This window comes from Choloepus didactylus, chromosome 2 (genome assembly GCF_015220235.1).
Source record: "Choloepus didactylus isolate mChoDid1 chromosome 2, mChoDid1.pri, whole genome shotgun sequence".
Taxonomy (NCBI): Eukaryota; Metazoa; Chordata; class Mammalia; order Pilosa; family Megalonychidae; genus Choloepus; species Choloepus didactylus.
In genome coordinates this window covers 224,419,783-224,446,449 of record NC_051308.1, presented here as the reverse complement: position 1 = coordinate 224,446,449, position 26,667 = coordinate 224,419,783, and the positions used below count along the sequence as shown (strand labels likewise).

The following is a 26,667-nucleotide window of genomic DNA, read 5'->3' as shown; positions in this document are numbered from 1 at the left end:
GCAGCCGCGGAGCTCGCGCGGGGGAGGGGAGGAGCGCGGAGCGCGCGCGCCTCCCGGCCCTGGCGGAAAGTTTTTCCTGAAGGAGTTTTGGCGGCGGCGGCCAGAGCGGGCCATGGACGCGCTCAAGTCCGCCGGGCGGGCGCTGATCCGGAGCCCCAGCCTCGCCAAGCAGAGCTGGGGGAGCGGCGGCCGGCACCGGAGTGAGTGTGCGCGCGTGCCCCGGAGCCCGGGCCGGGGTCGGACCGAGGCCGACGGGGCCCCTCCGGCGGGCGTCCGGAGTTCGGCCAAGTTGAGGGAGAGGCGGGGCCTGACCTGCGCCCTGTGGGGCGCGCGTGGCCCGGCGCAGCTCTTCCCCGGCCCTGCGGGGTTGGGGGTCCCCTGGGGTCAAGCTGTGCCCCCCACACAACGCTTTGTGCAGCGGGGGAGGAGAGGCAGAAGCCGGGGGAAGAGACCGAAGCTCAGGGTCCCCAGGTGCAGGCGGGAGGGGTAGGGGTCGCAGGTGGTAAGGAGACCTGCGCTGCGCACCTTCCCTCCCCCGGTCTTCCCCGGTCGCGGCCCCGAGCAGTGGGAGGAGGCAGGAGCTCAGCGTCGGTGCCCTGGGGCGGGGGAGTGGGCCCAGTGCCGAGCTCGTGGCCAGGGGCGCGGGGACCAGGGGGTGTAACCCTGATCGCTGCGGGCTGGGCCCCGACCCCGCGGAGCGCTCAGCTGCAGGATTCCGTTTGCCCCTCCGCTCGTCCACCCCGCTGATTCAGCTCTTGAACGCCCGGGCGCTGTGAGACCCATCCAGGTGTGGCCCGTGACCGCAGGTACCTGCTTGAAGTTGGGGGCGAGGCCCAGCCTAGGGGGGTTCCCCACAACAGGAGATCTAGACCCCTGCGTCCCTTCCCGTAACCGGGTCGAGTTGGCGAAGCTGGCTTCTAGCTACTTTTGAAACTGTTTTCTCTCCCTCCTTTCTCCTTGGGGGCTTCCGAAGTCCCGGAGGCGCCCAGGCGATCGGCAGACTTGCTGTTACCTTCTCCCCGGGGTGTCTGGGAGGCAGTGAGGAGCCTCATCGCCCCCCCCCCCTCCAACACACACACACCTTCTCCAGTTACTTCGGTCACTGGCACCTTCCCCTGAGCCTGGAGAAACCCCGCCCAGGTCCCTCTTTTTTTTCCACTAGTGGAAACGGAGGCCCAGAGAGGCAGAGCGGCTTGCTGGAGTCACACAGGCCTTCCTGGCAAATGTGGGGCCAAACCCAGGACTCCTGTCTGCTTCCTCCCCCCCAACCCTGCCCACCAACCTGAGTCCAGGCCTCTGCCCATCCAGGGAAGAGCAGAGTCCAGTCCCGCCCCCGCCCCCCTTCCCTCTTTGCTTTCCAGAGCCCTGCCAGGAGCACCAGCGTGTCTGGGCCTTGGGCGGCCACCCTGCCCCTCCTCTTGCCCCGCTCTGCTGTTCCAGCTGTGGCTGCCTCCTAAACGGAGACTGGCATCGGGAACATGGGCTGGTGCAGCTGGTGGGGCCGAGGTCAGGGACCCATAAGGGCCTGGCAGGCTAGGGAGGGTCACCTCCCACACGCCTTGGCTTCCAAAATAGCTCTTTAAATGTTTGTGGAATTCTACCAGGGATGGGAATTACCCACAGCTTCTGAGAATGAGGGTCTGTTCCAGCAGGGGACGTGTGTTCTCTCCCGGGATGTTCAGGAGGGTGAGAGGGTGGGTGGAGCAGCCCCCAGGGAGCTGGTTGTGGAGGAGGGGGAGGAGGGGGGGCTGGGTTGTGGGCTCTTGGCAAGGGAGGGGAGTTTAGAGGCACCTCTGACTCTGGGGGAGGGGAAAGGGAGCCACCTGGGGTGGTAGAAGAGTTTCCTGGTCAGCTGCCATCTTGGGCAAGTTACCTTGTCTTTTCTGACCCTCAGTTTCCCAGTTTGCATTACCGGTCAGAGATGCTGAGAAGATGGTGATGATAATGCTCCCTCTTGGCCCAGTGGGTGATTTCCTTCTCCCCTACTTTTCTTCCCCCTGCCTGTCACCCAGACCTTCCGCCTGATTCCTGTGTTGGAACAGATTTTGGGAGCTCAGAGCCTGTCTATACTTGCAGAGAATGGAAGAGGAGGGCCTCCCCCTCCAGTAAGCCCAGATGGCCCTGGAGCCTTCTGTGCACAGACTGATCTGGGTTCAAGTCCTCACCATGTCCCTTCTTATTAAGCCTCCGATTCCTCATCTAAAAATTGGAAATAACAGTAGTACCCACCTCATGTTTCTTTTGTAGGGGTTAAATCAAATTGTATTTTGCCTGGTATAGAGGAAGAGTTCAGTAAGTGGTAGCTGTTGTTTTTTCACTTGATAGTTGAGTTTTTGCTTCCATGGTCTCTTGCTCCTGTGAGGTAATAGAGCTGGGGATTCTTATCATCAGACCCATTTTGGAGTTAGAGGAACTGAGGCTCAGGGAGGTGGAGTCACTGGCCCTGGGCTCAGGTCCCCAGCCCAGGGGTCTTATTGGGCCTTATGGGCTCTGTGGCCCTGGGTGGAGCTGGTGTCCGCCCCTACACGGTGGGCACTGGGTGGAGAGGAAGGCTGTGGTGGGGGGTGGGCCGGGCCAGGGCAGGCTTGCCTGGGGTTATGGCCCAGCCCTGGAGCTCTGAGCCCCAGGGCTAAGAGAAGCTAGCAAGTAGTTTAGACATGACCCCTGTGAGTGGCTTCTCATCCTTGGGGTCCTCAGGGCTGGGATTAATATGCTCATTGTTCTATTTGTGGAGAGACTGAAGACCAGAGAAAGGAGGCAGCTTGCCCAAGGGAACACCATTAGGAAAAGTGAGAAGGGAAGGGGCTCAAAAAAGGACATCACAGAGCTAATTCCCACTCTGGGCTCCTTACTGGAGCTTGATGCTGTGGGGAGCTCGGGATGGTGGTGTGGAATGTGTTCTTCTGAGTTTTCCCTTTTGACTGGCAACCCCTAGGCTTTGCACTGAACTTCACAGCTTCCTATCTTCCACCTAGTCCTGACCTCGGAGGAAGACGCTCTCTCTCTCCCACACATGGGGTTTCTTTCCCAGCTCATCAACAGCCACAAATATTTTATCTCAGTCCCAGACCAGGGCTTTTTTTCTCTTCCAGCTGCCTGGAAGTGGGGGTCACTCTGGCCCCTCAGAGTCTCTCCTTCCCAAAGGTACTGGGGTCACTCTGACCTTCAGGCTCTTTTGTGGCTTCTGCCACCTCCTCAGAGAACCTGGTGAGAAGGGGTGTTGGAACATTGGGGTGCAGGTTCCAGTAAAGCTACTTAATGGTGGCAGACGGGAGGGGGATCTGTTCAGTCCCAAATATCTATTGAGCACTGACAGTGTATCAGGCACTGGTGTGGGTGCTGGGGAATCCGGTGAACAACAGATTCATTCTCCTGCCAGCGCTTACCGCTGGTGGAGGAGGCAGACAATGACAAGGATGCAAATAAGTGATATAGTTGTTGGTGGTAGAAAGTGACCAGAAAAATAAAGTGGGGTGAGGGAAGGATAGGGATAGCTTTATTAGCTAGGGTGGTTTCTTCAGTCGGGTTCTTCAGAAGTAGACACCAAGACAAGGATCTGCGTGCGAGATGTTTATTTGGGAAGAGTTCCCAGGGAACACCATTAGGGTAATTGAGAAGGGCAGGGGCTCAAAAAAGGACATCACAGAGCGAATTCCCACCCTGGGCTCCTTACTGGAGCTTGATGCCGTGGGGAGCTCGGGATGGTGGTGTGGAATGTGCTCTTCTGAGTTTTCCCTTTTGAGGGGCAATTCCTGTCAGCTGCGGTGAAGGGCTGTTGGAGGGAGGTCTTCATCCCCAGTCTGTGCAGGCGTGGGACACAGCCAGGGAGAGCCCCCGGGCGGCATGGTGGATGCTGGCAGTTGGAGGTCAGGTGACCGGTGCGGAAATGCTGCGCACGGAGGGGAGATGGCACCAATGGTGTCAGCCCCAGCGGGCCAGGGAGGCCGTGCTCAGAAGGGAACATGGGCACAGAGATGAGGATACAAGGAGGGAGGCTGCCAGGCAGGCACACAGATCTGGGGAAGAGTGTTCCAGCCAGCGGGAAGAGCAAGGGATGCTTAACTAGAGCCTGGGACCCTGTTCCTCACTGGTCTGGTGGCTGAGGGGGTCTGTGGCTTGAAGGAGTCAGAGGCCGCCCCCTGCCCACTGAGGGTGAGCCCGACATTCCTTTCTGGCAGCCCTGCAGGCTGGCAGGCCCTGCCTGACCCCTGCCATGTGCTGGAAGGAGCTTGGTGGGGTGCAGGAAGGTGGGGCTGAAGGGCCCGGGCCGGGATTCAAGTCCCAGCTCTGCCAGTTATGAGCCGTGTGACACTGAACGAGTGGTCAGACTTCTCCAAATTTCTTTTAACAGTTAAGTGGGAATATGAGTACATCCTTGACTCTTCTCATAAAACGCTGTACATGGCAGTGTGTGCTTGAAGCTCTTGCACTTGACCCTTGACCCTTGGCAGTGACAGTAGCTTATACTTCCGTGGCACTTAGTATGTACCAGGTGCTGTTGCAGAGCCACCTCACGTGTGAACTCGCTTAATCCTCACTATAACCCCGTGGGGTAGATGAGGAAATGGAATTGCTGGGTTTTGTTTTTGTTTTTTTTCCCCCTATATTTAAAAAATACTATTTTATTTTCTTAACAATCTCAATAACTTTAAATTCTGAAATTTACCAAGCATTTGTCATATCTTGATGCTTTTTTTGATGATGCCCGAGTCGGGCTGAACGCATTTGTCAGATACGGAAGAAGGGCAGAGCTGAGGCTAGACTTGAGTTCTCTTCTGAGTTGTCACTCTATGGCCTCTGAGGCCTTATCCCCACCAGGCTGAAGGCTCTAGGCCAGGGCCCTGGTCGGAGGGTTCCCCGTGGTTTTGGCTCTGACACTGATCCAGACACCAGCCGGCTGGGTCTTCCGGGGCAGCAGGAGGGGCTCGGGGGCACCCTGCCCAGCTCTGACTCCTGGACCGGGGTTCTTAGCAAGGAAAGAGCATATGTTAGCAGCATGAGTAGGGCTGGGCATATGGTCTGTCCCCAGTTAACTCCGGCAGCAGGTCATCTGTAAAATTGCAAAGTTAAAATAGCACAGTCATTACCCACCACAGGGCCAAAAATAACCAGGCGTGGAACAGGGCTGTGGGCTCAGGCCTGCATCTGCCGGGGGGCCTCTGGGATCTCTTCCTGAAGCCCCTGGCTCCTCCTGGGAGGGAGCATGTGGCCTCCAGCCTCCCTGCTGATCCCCATTCAAGGTGGCTGGATAGTGAGCAGGCGGGTGTGGTAGGAAACCCTGCGTGTCTTCATTTATTGAGTGCTTCTAAGTGCTGGTTTCTGTGGGAAGGGCGTGGGCCACAAGACATGCTTATACCACCTTGAAGAGACGTGTCATGTGCACAGAAGTACGGGAGAGGAGATGGGTCCCCTGGAGCGGAAGCATCTTGGCTGGGCCTGGGGGACAGGATAATGGGGATGGAGGATGAGGCTGGACACACGTGCTGGGCAGCAGAGCACCTTCCCTGCACTAGTTCCTGGGGGGACATGAAAGACAGGTCCTTGGTGGTAGGTGATGCGGTCGTGGGAGGAAGGGACAGAAATCCCCACTCGAGGCACGAGCAGCCCCGGACAGGAGAGATGCAACCCTGTGCGGAGGCGTAGCGTTTGCTGAGCACCGACCGCAGGCAGGGCCCTCTGCCAAGCTCATCACATTTTATATCTTGTTATTTCATTTTATTACCACATTCAAGGGTCATAACAACCCTGGGAGCGGGGCACTGTTGTTTTCCCCATTGGATGGCTGAGAAGACTGAGGCTCAGGGAGTGTAATAAACTCAAGATCTCTCAGACCTGGAGGTCGAAACTGGGGTTCTAGGATTGGGACCCTTTCTCATAACCACCAAGCTATGCTCTCCTGCCTCGAAGAAGGCCTCCTAGAGGAGACTGGTGCTGGGGTTTTGACCAAGCGAAGGAGAGAAGGGCATCTTAGGTAGAGTTCACTGCTTGACCCAAGACACAGAAGTGGGAAAGTAAAAGTTACCTTATGAGAAATAAGCTCTGCATGATTGGAACTTCTGGGGGATGTCTGGGGGGATATTAGGGGAAAGAAGACTGAGAGGCCCTCTATTCTCTCCCACCCGGGTGAACAGTCATTGCGCACATTGACCTGTATTGGACTGGGAGCTGGGCCGTCCTCTGACTTGCTGTGTGACCGTGTGCAAGTCCCATCCCTCTCTGTGTCTCAGTTGCATCACCTGCCAAGTGAGGGGTTTGGGCAGAGGGTCTCTGAGGCTGATGAGTGGTGCTAGGCTATCAGAGCCCTCCCCCAGGAGGAGGGAGAATGGCAGAGGGGTCAGGCCAGGGAAGGAGAAATGCAGAAAAATGCCAAGCATTTCAGAGGTCGAGGACTGGGGACTATTTTGACAGCAAAGAGGTCATCAGTGACCTTGGCAAGCTTTGGCCCTTGGGAATGGAGAGAGCGGAAGTGGTTTTGGAGAAGGGCCAGGCGAGGGCTGAGCAGGAGGAAATGGGAGAGTGGGGACATCAAAATGGGGGAAGGAAGGATGTTTGCCGTAGGGCAGGGATGACTGATGAAATGGGCAGGGCCATCTCTGATCAGGTGGTGTTGCCTGCTGCAGTCTTCTCCAGAGCCCTTCTATGGGTCAGAGGGAGATGGGGCTGCAGTGGATTCGTGATGTCTGCCAAGGCCGCAGACACGAGTGTGGCAGCACACCGCTCTCCTTGCTTGGAGGGGTCTGTGTTGAAGGTGGTCGGGGTATCTTGGCCTGCAGAGGAGAAGCCTCCGGGATTAGAAAGTGTGGGAGGAAACGGCTCCTGCTCCTGGAGCTTCTTCCTGACCTGTTGGAATTAAGGTAGTTTGCTTCATGGCCTAATGGGCAGGAGCTTGGGCTTTACAGTCAGATAAGCAATTTGACAAGTTGCTGTCCCACAGCCTCAGTGTCCTCATCTGTAAAATGGGAATGAGAGAATGCCTGCCTTCAAGGTGGTGTGAGGGGTGGCGGGAATGATGACAGCTGCCGCTCTGTTATGATGGCCATTGTTCACCCTGGTGGCATTGTGTTATTCTTTGTTCCTTGAGAGCAGGGGCCCACGTCTGAGTTGCACAGGACTGGGAACACCTTGAGGACTTTCTTATTTACTTTTGGAGGATCACATGGAATAGGCTCTGGTTGATGGGACAGAGGATGAGGTCACTTTGGGCTTTGCAGGTCATCACAGTGGGGGACAGGCTGCGTGTTGGGGCGGAGGCCCGGGGGTTGAGGGTTGGAGGGCAGTGGGCCAGGGGCCGGAGCAGGAGGTGCAGTTGGAGGGTGTGTCCTGGCATTGCCAGCCTGAGAGAAGCCTTTGACTTGTCCAGGTCATTACCTCACTCAGCAAATACAGGGCCTTGGGCTGGCTGACAAGTAAAAAAGTCCCTGCCCACCCAGATTTTGGCCCAGGGCCATGGGTTTCTCCTGTAAGTTCCTCCCACCACCCCCCTTTCAGATAAGGGAAAAACCTCAGAGAAGGACCATGGCTTGCCCAAGACAAGTCCACAGGGAAGTGGGTGTACAAGGCTCCTCCTGGCTGGGCCGGGCCGGAGACAGGAGTGGGGGGTGCTGCCGATGATGCAGGAGCCCTGGAGCCAGGCTCGGCTGGCCGGGGGCCACCGCCCTGACAGGCCCCAGCTGTCCTGAGGAAGTTCCATCAGCGCCAGTGAGGAAGACCCAGGAGGAGGCAGGGGGCACCAAGACTCCTCCCAGGGGTTGGGCTAGGGGAGCCAGCCCTGGCACCCCTCCAGCGGCCCCAGGAAGCTGATTACCATCGCGGATCCTGCTGTATCCAAGACTGTGTGGGAGGCTAAAGAGCAGTTTCCTCACCTGTAAATGAGCACAATAGCACCTCCTACAGACACGGTGTCTCCAGGAGATGGGAAGGGACAGATGCAGCGCCCTGACAGGCAGGAGTGCCGCGTGCTCATTCCTCCTGGGGTAGGGGCTGGAGCCAAGGAATCCCTCCGCCTTCTAGCCTCCTTGCTTCCCAGCTGAATGATAGGTTGCACATGGGTCTCAGCTCCTGGGGGGCACCTCGGGGATGTGCAAACCATTGCTGAGGACTGCACCCCCCTCCTGCTCCTCTCTCTCCTCTGCATGGCTGGGGTGGGTGGGGGCTTCTTTCCAGTTGCCCACCTGATCTGTGCACCCACCCAGTGAGCCGGGCTCATCCCCTCGTATCCCAGCATTCCTGACAGCAGATGTGGTCAGAGTTGTCAGAGGATCTTCTTATGTGTCCTGCCCCATGTCCTTGCCACAACCTGGGGAGGCAGGTGTTACTGTCTTGGAGTGGATCAGTGACTTACCTGAGAACTTGCGGGGGTGGTGGGGTGGGGAGAAGAGCCAGAATTTGAACCCAGGCCTGCCAGATTCGAGTGGCCTTCATACTTCATTGTTTGTAAAATTGCCTCCCCCGTTTCCATGCTGTCCCTTACTCCAGCCCCGAACCTCCATGGGCTCCTGCTGCTTTCCTCGCTCCCATCTTACCCTGCCATCCTGTTGGTCTCTGTGGATGTGCAGATGGAGGAAAGCAGCTTGGGTTGTGAGTTTGAATTCTTACTCCTTTCCTCATTGAATGTGGCCTTTATCTAGTGACTTTGCCTCTTTGAGCCTCAGTTTCCTAATCTGTAAAGTGGGGATAATACCCACAAGATTGCATTGAGGATTAAGGAAGAATATGGCCTGGAAGGTCCTCAGCAAATATTAATACTGAAGTTAAGAGTTTGGCCTCTGGCTTGACAACATGGATTTGGGTCTTGGCTCTTGCACTTCCTGGCTTTGTGGACTTTGTGATGTTATTGAGCCCCTCTGGGGCTCAGTATGTTTGTCTTTAAAATGGGGATGATACAAAGGTACCCAGTGTTCTTTTTTACTTCAATTGCTCTTTTTCACTCTAATTATTCTTGTTATTTTTGTGTGTGTGCTAATGAAGGTATCAGGGATTGATTTAGGTGATGAATGTACAACTATGTAATGGTACTGTAAACAATCGAAAGTACTATTTGTTTTGTATGACTGCGTGGTATGTGAATATATCTCAATAAAATGATGATTAAAAAAAAATGGGGATGATAAAAGTGTCATATTATGTAAAGCTCTTGCCACAGTACTTGTCAGGTACCGGAAAATGCTAGCTGTGTGTTAATAATAAAAATAGTGTGGATGGGACGACCCCAGTGCCTCTTGCTGAGTTTCCTAGGAAACAGGGCTGCTGGTTGGGGGCAGGCCCTGCCCAGCAGGGTCTGAGGCCTGTCGTCCTCCCTGCCCCAGAGCTGCCTGAGAACTGGACAGACACACGGGAGACCCTGCTGGAGGGGGTGCTCTTCAGCCTCAAGTACCTGGGCATGACACTGGTGGAGCAGCCCAAGGGTGAGGAGCTGTCAGCCGCCGCCGTCAAGAGGATCGTGGCCACGGTGAGGATCCCAGTCGGGGTGGGGGCAGAGCCGGGAGCCAAGGGCCAGCCTTGCTGGGGTGCTCCTGCATCTTGCTTATTACCCAATTAAATGTGTCTGGGGGAGCAGTTGGACTTGAGGGTCAGCGTCAGTGTCCCCTGCAGCTGTCGTGGCCGTGGCCTTGCCCAGCCACCCCTCCCCCAACTCAGGCTCCCTACCCAAGCGTTGGAGACTTTGCGTGGGGGGCACCACGGCTGTCACTCAACCACTTGCCCAATGACCTGAGGAATGGGCCCTGGGGGACAGGGCAGGGACCGGGTAGCCCACCAGAGAGCAGATTTCCCTCTTCCTACCTTCGAGTGTGGATGTCCTCTCCACCTCCCTTCGTGGCCTCAGACCCCCCAGTGCAGGACCCGGCATTTGTAGTGGGTAGAGCAGAGAGTCCCTGGGAGTGGTCCTGCTGGGTTGTGACAGCCCACTCAGTGCTCAGACTACTTGGTCCCTCCTGGTGTGTGTCCTTGGGCAAGACTCTTAACCTTTCTGAGCCCATTTCTTGCTGGGGAGGAACCCTCCTGCCTGGGAGAGTGATGTGGGGTCCAGTGCTTGGCAGGCAGTAAGAGCTCTTTGAGTGGAAATTGCTCCTGATTTTATTACAAGTGTGCTGGGTGAGTTGTCTTTTCCATCGTGCCTGCCAGCCGCCTGAGCCGAGGCCTGTCTGGGGCCCCAGGTAGGTCCAGTAGCAGTTAGGTGTGACCCACAAGGCTCCTCTGACCCATGTTTTTCCCCAAGGCTAAGGCCAGTGGGAAGAAGCTGCAGAAGGTGACTGTCAAGGTGTCGCCACGGGGTATCATCCTGACCGACAGCATCACCAACCAGCTCATTGAGAACGTGTCCATTTACAGGTACGCATGGCATGCCAGGTGGCCCACATCCAATTCCTCACTTGGGGCAGTGGGGGGAGTGTCCTGTCTGAATGCAGGCTCTACCACTTCCTCTCTGAGTGTCCTTGGAGCCTTAGTTTCCTTGTCTGCAAACTGGAGGTGGAAAGACAGAACCTGCCTCACTGTGCTGCTATGAAGAACCGCGTGCACAGCGCCTGGCTGACAGTGCGCGCTCCGTTACTGGCAGCTGCTCCTGTCATCACCAGGTGCAGTCGCACAGGCAGCTGAGGCCCACCCAGGCCTGGAACTCGCCGCCTTCCCCCCACCTGCTGAGTCAGGCTTGGGGCAGAGTGCTGCAGGGTCACTGCCTTTTCCTTCTGCCGTGAGGGCAGCAGTCCGGCTCTGGACATCTGGTCCGGCATCCCAGGGAAGCCCCAGGCAGGACCGAGGCCAGATTGTAGATGTAGATGGCTTCCGTGGTGGAGGGCCCTGTCTCCAGGGAGGTGGGGCCCAGTCTTCAGAGCCTCGGAGCTGGAGGGACAACCCAGATTGATTTTACAGATGGAGCAGCTGAGCCCACAGAGAATTGCCCAAGGCTGCACGGTAAGGTAGTGGCTGAGCTGGGACCAGGATCCGCAGGCCAGCCCTCAGTGCAGCTGGCCCCTTCTACTAGGCATCTCTCACCCTCTTACTTTGTCCCTAAGCAGGTGGCTCAGCTGGCTGGAGCACGAGTCAGTAGTTGTTTAGAGACTGACTGTGCCTTCCTCTCACCTTCCCGATTCTGTCTCCCTTTAACCAATGTTTTCCAATTGCCCATTCTGTCTGGGTCTGGTGAAGAATCAGATCCATCTCCTGCCCTCAGGGAGCTTCCAGTCTAGGAGGGAATGGAAGGAGGAAATAGGAGAGAGAATAAGTGTTCCCAAGGGGGCGCAGAAGGGGATTCCTGCCTGGGGAAATCTGAGAAGGCTTCTCAGGGGTGGTGGCTGGGGCTTGAAGAATAGCAGGATTTGGTTGATTGGGGCAAGAAAAGTGGTGCCTGGGGCAGGAGGCTGGATCTCCTGGAATGGGAAAGAGGTAACTGGGGGCTGGAGCCTCTTCCCTCTGCCACTGGGGCTTTCAGGTGGCGTTGGTGCCTGTGCTTAAAGCTCAGGCTGCACAGGGTGCCCACTGCTAGGCCGCCAGCCCCTTTCCTGTTTGCATTTCCCAGGATGATTGGGGCAGCGTGGAGGGATCAGCCAAGTGAGAGAGGATGGGAGGACCGAGGGCTCAGAGGGAGCCAACGTTGTTGATGGAGACTTGGGGAGAGGGTGTCCCAGCATAGGGAGCCCCTGGATCTCCTTGTAAGGTTGTGTTCATGCCCAGCCCCCACTGCCAGCTCTTCCACGCCTGGCCATGGCTCCAGGACAACTTGGTAATGGTCCCTGGCACCCTGAGAGAGGGCGCCCTGGAACATGTGTGACCTCGGGGCTGGGGCATGGATGGGAAGGCTGGCAGGGCAGCGGAAGGCCAGGGGAGTCCTGTGTCCCCTCCTCGGCTGTCAGTGCACACCCCTGTGAGGCAGCATGGCAGTGGGTACGGCCTCTGGACTCCCACAGGTGGCTTCAGGTCTCAGCTCTGCCACTAGCTCTGTGGTGTGAGATGCTGAGCCTCAGTTTCCTCATCTGAAAAGTGGGGATAATAATAGAACCCATCTAGCTGTGAGAATTATCTTAAAAAGCTCTTGGTATCAGGCATGGCACGGGCTCATCTATGACTATTTTGGGGTGGGGACTCAGTGTAGAAGGTGAGGGAGAGGGGAAAGTGCCTTTCCTTGAGTCTTCACTCCTTCCTGCTTTCGCCCAGGTTTGGGGTTTACGGCATCACCCACAGGCATCCCAAAACCAGCATGCACTGTGAAGCATGAGAGACACTGGCTAGACAGAGGAGAACAGGATTCAGAGTGCTCAGAGCGTGAAACTTCATTGGCTCTGAAATGATTTAAGTTCTAGGAGGCGGGGTGAACTCCTTTCCTGGAGCTAACTTCTATAACGGAAGTCTGGTATCATCTCTGAAGGTGTAAGAGAGACAGATTATGTCTGCGGCAGCCTGGAGGCAGATGGTCAGTTGGTCCTCTGATTCCCTGGGGCCCTGGTGGGGCCAGGACACTGCAGGGTTAAATCAGGTGTCTACTTGGCCTGGGTCCCTCCCCCATGGATGGCCCAAGATGCCAGGCCTGGAAGCCAAAGCCATCTCTCCCGAGTCTCATTCTGGTGGGGTGGGGATAGCAGGGTGGCTGGAACTCAGGAGATGCCGCGTGGGACATCCCAGATGTGGTCAGGCCCCTGTGCCGGGAGCTGGTGACACTTCCTGCTTGCCTTTCAGGATCTCCTACTGCACGGCAGACAAGATGCACGACAAGGTGTTTGCATATATCGCTCAGAGCCAGCACAACGAGAATCTTGAGTGCCATGCCTTCCTCTGCACCAAGCGGAAAATGGTCAGTGGGGAGAGGCCCAGGACTCGGCGAGGCTCTAGCTTTGCCTTGGCAGCCCTGCCCTTGGAGGCCCTGCCTGGTGGGGGAGGCAGGGCCCATAGGTGACAATCACTAAAATCTAGGGATGAAATCCCTGGGAGCTCCAGGTGAGTCCTGAGAGCTGAGGGCGTGGAGCAGGGCTGTAGTCAGGCAGGTGGGTCTGTTGGGGTGAGTTTGTCTGGACCTCAGCCCCTGGCCCTGCCTGGTCAGCCTGCCCTGAGTGCCCTGGACCCCTTCCACCCTGTAGCGTATTTATTGGATTTGGGATTTTTCAGGATCTTCTGTCACAGTATGAGGATGTGGGGCCTTGTAGGGCTTAGTCCTCGGCGACTGGGGGTCAGAGGGGCCTGGGGTCAGAGGCAAGGATGAGATTCCCCAGAGGACCTGGCTTGCTGTGGTCAGAGAGGGGAGATGAACATTTTTGTACCCACCATGTGCCTGTTAGAGTGCCGGGCATTTAAGTATTTTCTCATTTAATCCTAGTAGCTCTGTGGTGGGTCCTGTCACTCCCTCCATTGTTGTCTTTTTATTGAGGACACAAGGTCAGGTGTCTGGCTGAAGATGACACTGTCAGGGGCAGAGAGGGTGTAAACTTTCTGCCCCACCCTGTGTGATTGTGAGGATGAGTGGGGGAGCTAAGAGCCCCCCTGGCCAGTCTTCCTGGGACGGGTGGTGGCCTTGGTGGTTTCTGTGGGTGAGGACCTGAGTGGGCCAAGCTTCGGTGTTGGGGCTTTCATTTCTGAGCCCCCTGCGCATCCTCCCTGTCAGGAGGTTCCTGACATTTATTGATTTAGTGCTGGCATCTGCTAACCTCTGTGTGGAGCCCGGAGCCCTGGGCCCCATGCCCCGAGGTCTGATGCCAAGCAGACAAGTTCCTCCCCTCTCCCATGTCATCCGAACACATCAAGGACATCACAGTCTCTCAGTGTTCCCCAAGCTTCCCGCTCCCCAGGGCACCCTTTAGATATTCTAAATGTTGGCTGCTGTGACAAATTACCACAAGCTTAGTGGCTAAAACAACACAAATTCATTCTACAGTTCCGGAGGTCAGAAGTCCGAAAGAGGTTGGCAGCGCTGTGTTGCTTCTGGAGGCTGTATGGGAGAATACCTCTCCTTGCTGGTTCTGGCTTCTAGAGACCATCTGCATTCCTTGGCTCGTGGCTCCATCCTCCATTTTCAAAGTCAAGCACCTTCCATCCTCTCTCTTCTTCCTGGTCACACTGCCTTTTCTGACCCCAACCCTCCTCCCTCATGAGGGCTGTTGTGATGACATTGGCCTCACCTGGTAATCCAGGATAATGTCCCCATCTCAAAACCCTTAACCATTCCTGTCATACAGGGTCTGTTTTGCATGTAAAGGTAACATTTTTGCAGGCTCCAGGGCCTAGGACGTGGACTTCTTTAGGGGATGGGGTGGTGCAATTGTTCACCCTGCCCCAGGTGTGGAGGGAGCCCCCCAGAAGGAGAAAGACCACGGTCAGAGCCTGGTAGGCATGCTGTGCAGCCTTGGGCAAGTCCCTATCATACTCTGGGCTGCTTGCCCATCCAGGATTGTTCCGAAAGGCTTCAATTTCTCTGGTGCACCTTGTTTCTTTTCTGCAGACTCAGTGTCGCCAGCCAGTCACCCGGGGCCTCTCTGAGCCCAGTGCCCTGAGCTCTCTCATGACAGCCTTGTTCCCATAGATAGTGCCTCTTAGTTTCGTCACATATGAGGCCATACAGGCTTAAAAATACATGCTCATTATGTCCCCATTGTTCGTCTCTTCCTCCCCAGTGACTGGAGCAAGCACTGGGCAGGGGCAGCTGGCCATGGCCCACAGCCCACATTGCTGCCGAGTGCGGGCCCTGGAAAGGGGCAAGGGGTGTTCCACGATGCAGAGGCCTCTGGGATGAGGGCTGGTGGTGCTGGAAAGCAGGTGCTGGCCCAGTGGTTCAAGGCCTAGCCCAGGGCCCAAGGACTTCAGACAGGCCTGAAAGAAATCAGCCTGCCCACAGACCAAGGGGTCAGTTACTAGGGAAGACAGAGCCTGACCTCTCTTGGCAGCTGATGGCAGAGCCCCAGTTGGGCAGGCAAAAGGGCTGCTGCTGGACTCGGAGGCAGCCTGCTCCCTTTGCTTAGCATGCTCTCCCCTGCGCTTGGGGCCGACTGGCTGGCCTGGGGCTTACCCTTTCCCTGCACCCTTTCTCGTCTGTCCACCCCCTTCTGGGAGATGAGCCCAGTCCTGTTGGAGTAAGTAGACTACCGGGCGTGAGGTGGTATTCTGATAGCTCCCTTGGTGACTCACCTGAGCCCGAGTTGGCGCTGTGGTGATGGCTTGGCTGTGTTTGGAATCCTGAGATTCTCAGGGCTTAGTGGAGGTCTCTGAAGAGAAGGCAGGAGATGAAATAAGTGCCTCAAGCTTCGCTATCCACCTGCTGGCAGGTACTTCTGCAAGTGTTTGCTGCTGCCTGTCCTGGGCTAAGCCCTGTGTTGGGCACCAGGGACCCAGGCTATCGGCCACTGAGATGCATGCAAGTTGGTGGGGAGACGAACCTGGATTCCGTAGCTGGAGTACAGGGGACATGCTTCTGGGGTGGAGGTTATTGAATCTCTCTAGGAGGGGTCAGTGAGACTTTCTGGAGGAGGAGGCATTTTGAGTTAGGCTCTGAAGGATAAGTAGGAGTTTTCCAGGCAGAGAGGAAGTGTGTAGGGGAGGTAAGAGGGTGAGTACACTCTAGTCACAGGAATTAACAGGTGTAAAAACACAGAGGTACAAAGTTAAATGGTGCGATGGGTGGCTGGCAACTCAGATGTCACTGGAGTCTGGGATGGGTAGCCCAGTAGAGCCAGCCCACAGGGGCCCTTAAATTAGGATGTTGATATAGTCCTCACTCCATATTCTCACTGCAGTTTGCTAGGCTATCTGAAGCAGGAGCAGGAGCTTATTACCCATCCAGGGTGGTGGGGGAGAGAGGTTCCAAAGGGAGTTCTTTCTGGTCACCCACCAATTCTACTCCCTCATTGGTTCCTCTTTGGAAACTTCCTGGAGGTTCTCTGCTAAGTCACTTTCCATCTGCCTAGCTGGGAGGCCTGGGGAGCATTTCAGCCTCTGGGTTCTGAAGTGAAGGTGGAGCTGGGGGTTGGAAGCGATCCGGGAGCTCTGGGTTGGAGAGCAGAGGCTGGGCCTTGACTGACAGCATGATGATAGTCCCTGATGCCTTAGTGGACCCTCAGCCTCTACCTGGGCCAGGGCAGGGCAAGGCTCTCCCTCCTGCAGCCATTTGGCATTCCTGGAAGTATTGCTTTTTTGTTTTTGTTTTTTTACTTTTGGTAACATCTTTATTTGTAGAGCATGTGGACAGAAGTTAAGACTTATGCACTGGTAAATGCTACGTATTTTTATAAAAATACCACTTTAATGTTAGGAACCAATGTGAGGCAATTTCTTAATTGTTCTAAAGATTCTTTTAAACATTCTGCCTGTGCTCTAGTTTGCTAAGCTGCTCAAAGCAGATATCATAAAATGGGTTTGCTTTTAACAAAGGGAATGTATTAGCTTTCAGTCTTACAGTTCTGAGGCCATGGAAATGTCCAAATCAAGGCAGCATCAAGATGATACAATGATACCTTCTTCCTGAGGACTGGCTGCTGGTGATCCTGGGCTCCTCTGTCATATGGCAAGGCACATGGTGGCATCTGCTGGTCTCCCCTTTCTCTTCCAAGTTTCCTTGTTTTCAGCTTCTTGCTTCCATGGCTTTCTCTCTTTGTCTGAATTTCATTCTCTTATAAAGGACTCTAGTAAGAGGATTAAGACCCACCCTGAATGAGGTGGTCACATCTTGACTTAAGATCCTACTCACCAAAAGATCTTACTTACCATGGGTCTACCACCCATGGAATGGATTAATTTTAAGAACATACTTTTCTGGGATACATACAGCTTCAAACCACCACACTCCACCCTGTGGACCCCCAAAAAGACATGTTCTTTGCATATGTAATATACTTTCATTCCATCACAACATCCCGAAAGCCTTAAATAATTTCATTAGCAATATTAAGTACAAAGTCTCTTCAAAATTGGTTATAGGTGCCATTAGTCCTGGGACACAGTTCCCCTCCAGCTGTGGACCTGTGAAACCTAGGAGAACAAGTTACCTGCTTCCAATGTACGATGGAGGGACATTCATAGGATAAACATTCCCATTCCCAAAGGGAGAAAGTGGAAGGAAAACAGGGGTCACGGGTCCCAAACAATTCTGAAACCTTGCAGGGCATACTCCATTAGATTCCAAGATCTGAGAGTCCTCGATAGAATGATGCTTTGTCCTCAGGGCATGATGGAGTGGCTGCCCCACCCTTCCAGTCCTGACTTGCACTGAGATGGCTGACTGGATCCATGTTCAGTTAAATCCTCACATGGAGCACTATTCTCTGGGGACTCACTTTCCGGAAGCTCAGAATTTTCCAAGCCATCAATTTCTGGTTTCTTTATGCCCAGGAGTTCAGTTCTCAGCTGATCTCTTTCTTCTTTTTTACTGTAAGCTGCAAGGAGCAGCCAGGCTGCACTTTCCGCATTTAGTTTGGAAATCTCAGCTAGATATCCAAACTCGTCACTTCCAAATCTGCCTTCCATCCAACATCAGGACTCAATTTTGCCAAGTTCTCTGCCACTTTAAAAGAAGGGTCACCTTTCTTCCAGTTTGCAATGACATATCATTTCTGTATAAGGCCTAGTCAGAAGTATCTTTAGTGTCCATATTTCTACTAACAGTCTCTTCAGAGCGATCTAGACTATTTCTATCAAGCGACTCACAATTCATCCAGGACTTACTCATCACCCAGTTACAAAGCCTTTTTAAATTTTGTTTTAACATTTTTGGGATTTGCAATAGTGACACCCCACTTTCTTGGTACCAAAATCTGTTCTAGTTTGCTAAGCTGCCTTAAGCAGATACCATAAAATGGGTTTGCTTTTAGCAATGGGAATTAATTAGCTTACAAGCTTACAGTTGTGAGGCTGTGAACATGTCCAAATCAAGGCATCATCAGGACGATAGCTTCTTCCCGAAGACTGGTTGCCAGCGATCCTGGACTCCTCTGTCATATGGCAAGGCACATGGTGGCATCTGCTGTCTCCTTCTCTTCCGGGTTTGTTGCTGTCAGCTTCTTACTTCCATAATTTTCTCTCTGGAAGTATTGCTTTTGTGTAAGACTCGGTTCTGGGGCAATGAGGCTGCTAGGAGACATTTGGCTCACCTGTCAAAGTTCCAGGCTGGGATCTGAGACCCCAGGGTCCTGGCCCAGCTCTTCATCCCTAAGCTAGACTGGCTCCTTTGAAGGTCTGACAGCGAGTTACTGGGAATAAGACAGGGATACAAAGAACTGGCCACAATGGAACCTGGTCAGTGTAATAAGACAGACCCACGGCCAAAGGCACTGAGAGGAGGGCAGGTGCTGCCTGAGCAGTTAAGGCAGGGAAGCCTCCCCGCAGGCAGGCCTCAGCATCCCTCCATCATGCCAAGCCCAGATTCCTGCAGCCACACCCCACTCTCACCCCCAGGAGTCCCTGCCCAGCCTGGGCTTGCAGCCACCTGCACACATTCACGTCTTGGGTTATATTTGGTTTAACTTGCAGCTTGGGACTTCAGGGTGAAAGTGTGGGAATGTATGCAAATGAACACACTCATTTATGCAAAAACAGCATCAAGCTTGTGCCCCCCATTTTTCCCAGAGGCAAAAATAATGGTGGTTCCGTATCCATGCCACATTGAGTGACCAGCCCTTGCTTGGGTGTGTAGCAGTCTGACTCCGGCTGGTAATTAGCCCTTATTTTTAGTTCACAGGCAATTCTCAATGGTAACTGGCTCTATTAAGCTTGATTCAGATGTGACAGCTTAAATTGTAAACAGCTGTGAGGAGTTTCATACTTAATTACCATATTTAAGTTTTGCCATAAAGCACCCGTACTTCTATCAAAAATGTAAATGTTGGAGACATTCAAATGAGATTTTATACTTTGTGAAGTTTAATTGGCATGGATCAGTCAGCTTGTTTAGGGATTTAATTTTTTTTTTTTTAAAAGAGTTTTAAAGGCAGTAGCCAGATTCATTTCTCAATTAAATCGAGTCGTCTGGTGGAGAAGAAGGGAGTGGGGCTGAGGCTGGTTAGGCCTGAACTTGTGCACTTGAGAGTGAGGTCAGTGCTTTCTTCTCGAGGCCTGGCTTTTTGGAAGGAAGCACACTGTTGCTTCCAGCTCCAGCTCCTAGCGCTAGGATTTCTGCTCACTCCCACAAGCTGAGCTGATTAACCCTGAACTGGAATCGCTGTTGGGGAGGCTGAGAGGCAGGGCTTGAGCTAGGTGTGGGCTGGGGGGAGGGCTTGGCCCCAGGAGTCCTGCCCGTGGACACATTCAGCTCAGCCAGCATGATTGGCCCCTCTGGAGGGATTTGCTCTGCTCTGGGGGAACAAAGGTGTTCAGACGTGATTCTTGCCTTTGGGGAGCACCCGGTTGGGGGTGACACAGGCATATAAGCTGATGGCATTGCCATGTGCACAATGCCGGAAGAAGGTGGCCGTGCTGTAAGAGCCCAGTGCTGGGACATAGAGAGGTGGTGACATTGGAACTGGGTTTGAAGGAGTGAGTGGAATTCCCCAGGGGTGATGGGCCAAAGGATGGGGAAGGTCTCCTCATGAGCCCCTTTTTACAGGTGGGTCATAGCTCTGAACGGTCCCTGCAGTGGGTGCTCATTGACACCTTGCTCCTATCGGAAAATGGGTTGTCATCCTCCTTCCTTTTGGGGATCCAGTTAGAAGCCGCTGTGAGCTGGAGTAGTAACCAATTCTAACCTTCTCCCCTCTGGCTGTGGCTTATTGAGTTGGGGGCGCCAACTCTGGCTTTTCCTCTCCCCAGCTCTAAGGACTTAGTGTGTGAAGTCCTCAGGTAGTTAGGGAAGGCTTCCTGGAGGAAGAAACCTCAAAGTTAATTGGATTTAGGAAAGTGCAAAGGGGAGGGCAAGAAGTAGAGGTGAAGCATCATTGCAGAGGTGTAGCAGCTGGAATGAGTGGATGTTTGCTGGCAGTGCAGAACTTTGGCTGGGCTTGGGGTGGGTGAAGATGGGGCCCCACTGCCTGGGAAGGGACAGTTTGGCCTCATTGCACCTCGGGTGGCTTTGGTGACCTGGGAGGAGCCAGGACTCTGCCTCCACCCATCAGGCATTCCAGAGGAGGGATGGAGCCCTCAGTCTGCAGGGAAGAAGCCAGGGCGGGTCTGGCCTGGAGCCCCCACCCCTCCAGTTCAGATGTGCTTTTCCCTGACTTTCAGCGCACCCTGACCCCACTTCCTGTTTTTCAGGCCCAGGCTGTCACCCTCACAGTAGCCCAGGCCTTCAAAGTTGCCTTTGAGTTTTGGCAGGTGTCCAAGGAAGGTGAGTTTTCCTTCTCGACCTCAGGGGGTGGGGGAGCGGGAGGGGCTGGTGAGGAAGGCAGGCTGCAGGGTACAAAGTGGTGGTGGGGGGAGCAGGCCCTGGAGCCCTACCTGGACCCACTCCCAGCTTCATCACCTACCCTGTTGGTGGATTTGGACAGGTCCCTCCCCCTCTGAGTCCCAGTTTCCCCATCTGATAACTGGGAACAGACATCTGCCCCCCAGGGTGTTTGTGAGGATTAAATGAAATCTGCAAGGTTTCTTTCCTCCCTGCTGGAGACCTAAAACCTGCCCCCCAAGACTGTCCAAAGCCTACCCCCTGCCTGGTGATTTCTGGGGTCAGAGACTCCAACATTCTGTGCCTTGGTCCCACAGAGAAGGAGAAGAGAGAAAAAGCCAGCCAAGAAGTGGGGGACCTCCCAGGCGGGGCCCGCCGTGACAGCACCCCCATGCTGAAGAACCGTGAGTCTTGGGCAGCGGGTGGATGAGACTCAGCTTCCCCCAGAGGGCCTCACGCCCTCCTGGGTCGGGACAAACCCTTGTTTAATTTGTTTTTGTTTTGTTTTTAAATGAATAATGAATGTTCATTATCGATAAATGAGAAAAGGTAGATAAAAGGAAACATCAACTTGTTTTGATGCATGTTCTTTCAAATACGTCTCTGTGCAAATACATGTACGCATCTCTTTAGATGCACATGACATCCTGTTGTGTGGTTTCTTAAAAAACTTAACAACTGTTGTGGATACAAAAGTTCTCGTCTTAGTTTGGGTGAGGCTCTCACCCTGTGGGCAGCTGCCCAGGTTGGCACCAGGGTGGACCCCGTGTGATAGGCCAGGGTCAGGGCACACAAGCCGAGTGGGCAGTGAGGACTGGGGCAGTGCGGGAGGCTCCAGGGTGGAGGCGGGAGGTGGGGGGCAAAGAGGAGGAGACTCATCTCCCACCAACACCCCTGGCTGCCCCCTTGCAGTGGTCGTCACTGGGAACCTGCTGGACTTGGAGGAGACGGCCAAGGCCCCGCTGTCCACGGTCAGCGCTAACACTCCTAATGTGGATGAGGCACCGCGGCCCCCAGCCTTGAGCAACAGCAGTGTCGTCTGGGTGAGTGGTGGGGTGGCCCGGGGACCCTGCAGAGATGAGGCTTGAGGCTGCTCCGGGGCGTAGGCCCCAGCACACATGACCTGCGGGTCCCTGGGAAGGCCAGCGCCAGCCCGGCAGCTCCAAGGCCTGGGTAGGAGATGAACAATGTCCCCTTTGAACCCAGAGCTGCATCCCTGACAGGCCTGGCTCCCAGCACAGCTGTCTCCTCTCAGTGCCCGGCCTCTTGGCCCGAGCCTCCATGGCTCTGCCCACCACAGGGCCAGCCAAAGGCTCCCTTGTTCTTGGCGTGGGCGAAGTTTGCTCCTGGCACCCCTCCCCCTCGGCCATCTGAATTAGGAGCCAGAGAGTTGGGTGGTCAGCAGCCTGGCCCCTGACTTGCTTTGTGACTCAGGGCAAGCCCCTGACCTCTCTGTGTCTCAGTTTTTTCTTCCCCTCACCAAGGATGGAGTCCTCTGCTGCAAAACCACTCAGAGGAACCTGGTTTTTTTTTTTTTTTTGTATTTAAAATTTTTTTTTTTTATTTTTGCATTTGGAAATAATTTTAGACTTATAAAAAAGTTACAAAAATAGTACAGAGAATTGCTGTACACCCTTCATCTAAATTCTTCAAGTGTTAACATCTTATGTAACCACATTACAATAATCAGAACCAGAAAATTAATGTCGACACAGTACTATTATGTAATCTATAGACCTTATTCAAATTTCTCCACATGTCCCACCAATGTCCTTTTTCTGGTTCAGGATCCAGTGCGGAATCACACATTGCTTTACTTGCCACATCTCTTTAATTTTTAAAAATCTGGACCCTCAAGGGACTTGAATTTGCTTTGAAACAGTTGTCAAGTTCCCCTGGCTGTTATGGCACCCATGAGCCTGTTCTCTGCTGTCTGGGAACCCCCTGCCACTTGCCCATTCTCAGGGGATGCCAAGGACGGAGCCTCACCCATCATTTTTCCACTTAGGCTGCGGGATTCCTGTCGTCAGTTATCCTTCATGGGCTTGGAATTTAGTCTTGGCTCTTGGAAGTGGATGAGAGCAAGAAAACCTCACCCTCTTCCTCCTGGAATTTGAAAGCCTTAGAGACCATCTGGTCCAGCCCCCACGTTTTATGGCAGGGAAAGCTGAGTCTCAAAGGGCAGCAGGGACTTGGCCGAGCTGGGAATTGAACCCACCCAACTCCAGCTGCCCTCACTCCCGCCCGCCCGGCCCCACACCCCAAGCACTGTGTGCACGGACCGAGGTGCCGATGGCAGCAGCCGGGTGAGAGGCCTGCCAGTGCCTGTCCCTCCAGGCTCCCACTGCCCCCCACCCAGTGGCCTGAGTCCCCATAGGTTACCCAGGGCTGGGGACAGGCTGCAGCTGTGAGCATGGGCTACCCCACTGAGGATTCACTCCCCACGCTTTGTTTTCCCTAAGGAGCTGGATGACGGCCTGGATGAAGCATTTTCGAGGTAACGTGAGCTGGGTTCCTTGTCCCAGGGGAAGGGGACCTTGCCCTGTGGACTGCTCCTGCCTGCCCTTTCCTCCTGGGGCCCTTTGCCATGTAGGAGAATATGAGGCACTCAGTCCTCCAGAGCAAGAATTCCCACCCCCTCTGCTTGAATACCTCCAGGGATGGGGAACTCAGTGTCTGACGAGGAAGCCCCTTCCAGTGTAGGTCAGAGCTGTTAGAAAGCTCTTGCAGCTGAATTAAAAACTGGTCCTGGTGGCTGCCGTACAGCAGTTTAAGCTGAACTAAATACACGGTAGTTTAAGTTGATTTCTTCTCCTCCCTGGTACAGCCTTCAAAAACTGGCTTTTTGCAGGGTTTGTTCCCTCTAAAGGTTTTGCATTCATGAAAAGGGGCAGGGAAAAGGCACTGCTTAAATAAGCCCTTGGGTGATAGCATAGGGGAGGAGTATCAGGCACAGTGAGGAGATGTTTTGCTACAGCCTGAGGGTGGTGGCATTTCCCCATTTCCCAGGGACCATCCCTGTCCCCATCCCTGAACCTTTAGCTTGGGGATGTGCCACTAAGATGTCTGGCTGAGGGAAAGGCCTGGGCAGCTCGGGATTCCCAGCACCAGACCCTGGTCAGTCAGGCCTCCTGTTCTCCTTTGGGACCCTCACCAGTTCCCCACAGCCCCTCCCCCCAACCAGGGCTGGGGGGGTGGCCATCAGCTTGTGGGCTGCTGGGTGGGAGCAAAATCGGGACTCAGCCCTCTCTCCTTCTGTCTCCCCCTCGCCTGGGTGGGAGCCCCTTGGCCCAGCCCTGACGTGTGGCCTCTCCATGGAGGCCAAGATACTCCTTTTACTACCTTCTCTTCTTTACTGGCTGAGCATGACCCCCTCGTTTGAAGAAAACCCTCCGTTTGCTTTTTCCAGATTATTCCAGTATCATATGCCCTTTATTAACAATTTCAAAAGTCAGCAAAGCATGAAACAGAAAATAATTCCAAATAATTCCATCTCGTAATCCCACAGCCCAGACTTTTAGCTTAATTCATGCTAATCTTACATACTTTCTTTTCGTTCTTTTGCATTGATCAGCTCATCCTGTTTGCATTTTGCTATCCTGGTTTTTCACTTAATGTGGATGTATCAGAAGCCTTTCTCCAGGGTGTTAAGAACTCCTTGTAAACGCAATGTTCATTGACTGTCTAACGTTCCTTTAATGGCATGGGCTGTTATTTACTTACTTCTCCACTATTCTTTTGGAAATTTAGGTGTCTCCTTTTTTAAATTTATTTTTCGAACAGCACCGTGTTGAACATATTCCAGCCCAATGGGCTGTACCTGTTTCTCTCCCACGGGTTGCCCCCCTCACTGCCTGGAGCTAGCACGGCCCTTTCCCTCCTTTCCTGGGCATGCGCTGGTGGAGTTGTGGCACCATTGGGTGCTCCGGCCCCCTCTTGGTGGTGGGAACGGCCCTGGCCTGCCCCACGGGTCTCTGAGTTGTTTGGCCCTTAGGGGTAGGCCCTCTGGTATGAGGTTCCACCTCCCCTGGCATCTGAGGCTTCCCCTGTGTCCTGGCATTCCTTTCTCCTTCCTCCTCCACCCCTGCCCACTGCATGTGGCGCTGGTGCTGGCCGGGCTGGCCTGGGCCCGTGGCTCACACAGCTCTGCCTTCCAGGCTCGCCCAGTCTCGGACGAACCCTCAGGTCCTGGACACGGGACTGACAGCCCAGGACATGCATTATGCCCAGTGCCTCTCCCCTGTGGACTGGGACAAGCCCGACGCTGGTGGCACTGAGCAGGACGACCTCTTCAGCTTCTGAGGGCCCAGGGCGAGCAGAACAGAACCGACCACTACATGAGACGGACCAAAGCCACCCGCGGTGGGGGAGCCAGCCCAGGACCCACCGTCCCACCCTCTTCCAGACCTTCAAATCAAAGCTGTTGCCAGTGAAGCAGGGGAAAGAGAGTTTTTTTTTAACCCTGCTCTTTCTCTAAGAACTGAAAGATGCCTTGAATATTTATTCAGTGACTCTCCTGGTTTATGCTCGGAAGCCAGTTTTGCGTCAGACGTCTCCCACTGTGTAACGTGCGCAGTGTTAGAACCAGCTTCCTGCTCTCTTATCCAGCAACCTCCATTCTGGCTGTGGGTGTCAGGACAATGACCAAAGCATTTCTTGTACCTTCTTTCTTTTTAAGGATCCAGCTTTCCCTGGAGGCATTCTTGCCCCTTATGGAAAGCGGTTGGATTCCCATTTTTGTTTGAGCACAGGGTGGCACTCACAACCTCTGGAGAGAGCTGTGTCCTCAGGCTCGCCTTCCTCAGGGCCCCCAGCGGGCTGGGCTGGAGCCCCTGGACCGGTGCTCTCGAGACAGAGGGGCTGGCCCTGACCAAAGACCACACGTAGCTTGGCACTTTAAAGCACAGACGGCAGGCGTGGGGATCCCTCGATGCTGCTGCATTGAACAGAGCTTTCTTACCACCCTTCTGCCACGAGAAGGGGCCCAAAGTCCCAGTGATGGTCCCCACCCATGCTTGGGACCAGTGTAGCTGGCTGCCCGGGGACTGCCAGAGTCCGACTGTGACAGTGGCAGCCACCACTGTGTGGCCGCCCTCCACTGGAGCCCCTACTCCAACCCCGTCCAGCGGGCCAGGTTGGCAGGTGCTTCTGTTTGTTTGTGTCTCTGTGTGTGAATCTCTGTGAGCCCTGCCTCCCCATACTTCTGGGATAATGTGTGAGACCTAACATCCACATTTCACTGAAAGATACTTTATTGCCATTTTATGGGTGAGAAAACTGAGGCCACAAGCAAGGGATGGGTCGAGTCGAGCAGAACCCACACCTGATGCCAAAGCTGCTTTCTCCATCCCCACCTTCCCCAACTCACACGTACTTTTTTTCTAGCTTTGTTGTCCTCCCAGGAACCAAAAAGCCCCAGCTATTTTCTGACCAAAATGTGTTTCATAACAAACCATCTGGTGCCTTTCTACACAGAACTGGCATAGCCTCCGTGCCCTGCTAACTGTCTTGCTGTTGATTTCCGTGAAAATGAAAGTGTTTGAAGTCTGCTAATTCAGAGGGTGAAACAAAATCACATTCTGTAAGCATCATGCTGTTCTCTTTCCTGACACTGGGAGCCTGGGTCGTGGCGCACCAGTGGCAGGCTGCCTTCAGCATCTGCCTCTCCTTCCTCCCCTCTCACCCCTGCAGAGCTCCCAGCAAGGCCAGGGGCCTCCTGTCCATCACGAGGTGCTTCATGGCCTGGCTTTGCTAAGCTTAAGTCTGTTGGAGCGGGTTTCACCAGATCCTGGAAAAACACACACCACTTCTGACACCCTGCTTATCTAACTAAGTGTTAGAATGAAAACACGTTAGAAGCAGAAGTGCCTGGTGGTCGGGTGGGGTAGGATTTGTAGGATCACCCATTCCCAGCCCTTGCAGCCTCCCTGCCGCCAGCCTCCCTGGCCTCAGCCTCTGTATTTGTCATGAGGCAGCCAGGGTTGGGCGTGACGCAGACTGCCCTTGGCATGAGGGTGCCAGGGGTCCTGAGGAGGACCGTGCTGTGTTTGCATGAGCCACACTGACATTTGTCTCGGACCCTTGTTGACAAGCTGTTGGTGTGTTCCCCTTGGGTCTGACAAGTCTTGGTTATGCTTTACTTTGTGATGCTGTAAAGGAAGTTCTAATGAGGAAAAAGCAATAAATGTTCTCCTTTTGAAATACACACAGCACTTAGATGGCTTGGCCTGGCGGCCAGGGAAATGGCTGGGTGGGAGGTGCAGCATCCAGCTGGTGATTGGGCAGCAGTGACCACTGGCCTGGCCAGGCCACATCCCCAGGTGCAGCACCAGGAGAGGGAGGGTAATGGGCTTCAGGCCCGCTGGGGCCCCTTTTCATCCAGC

The 26,667-nt window shown here is 54.4% G+C and overlaps 1 protein-coding gene across 2 annotated transcripts; it reads left to right on the top strand.

The window, feature by feature from the left end:
* Window positions 1-17: 17 nt before the first annotated feature.
* Window positions 18-26,489, top strand: LDLRAP1 (low density lipoprotein receptor adaptor protein 1). Of its 2 annotated transcripts, none has more exons than XM_037828126.1 (9): window positions 18-200; window positions 9,306-9,448; window positions 10,217-10,329; window positions 12,670-12,784; window positions 20,155-20,227; window positions 20,602-20,688; window positions 21,197-21,327; window positions 22,750-22,781; window positions 24,442-26,489. In XM_037828126.1, the coding sequence occupies exons 1-9, from the start codon at window positions 113-115 to the stop codon at window positions 24,584-24,586; spliced, it is 927 nt and encodes a 308-aa protein (XP_037684054.1). In that variant the 5' UTR covers window positions 18-112; the 3' UTR covers window positions 24,587-26,489. The 2 variants fall into 2 exon arrangements, with proteins under 2 accessions (XP_037684054.1, XP_037684053.1); XM_037828125.1 differs by having other exon boundaries at window positions 19-200; window positions 22,747-22,781.
* Window positions 26,490-26,667: the final 178 nt, after the last annotated feature.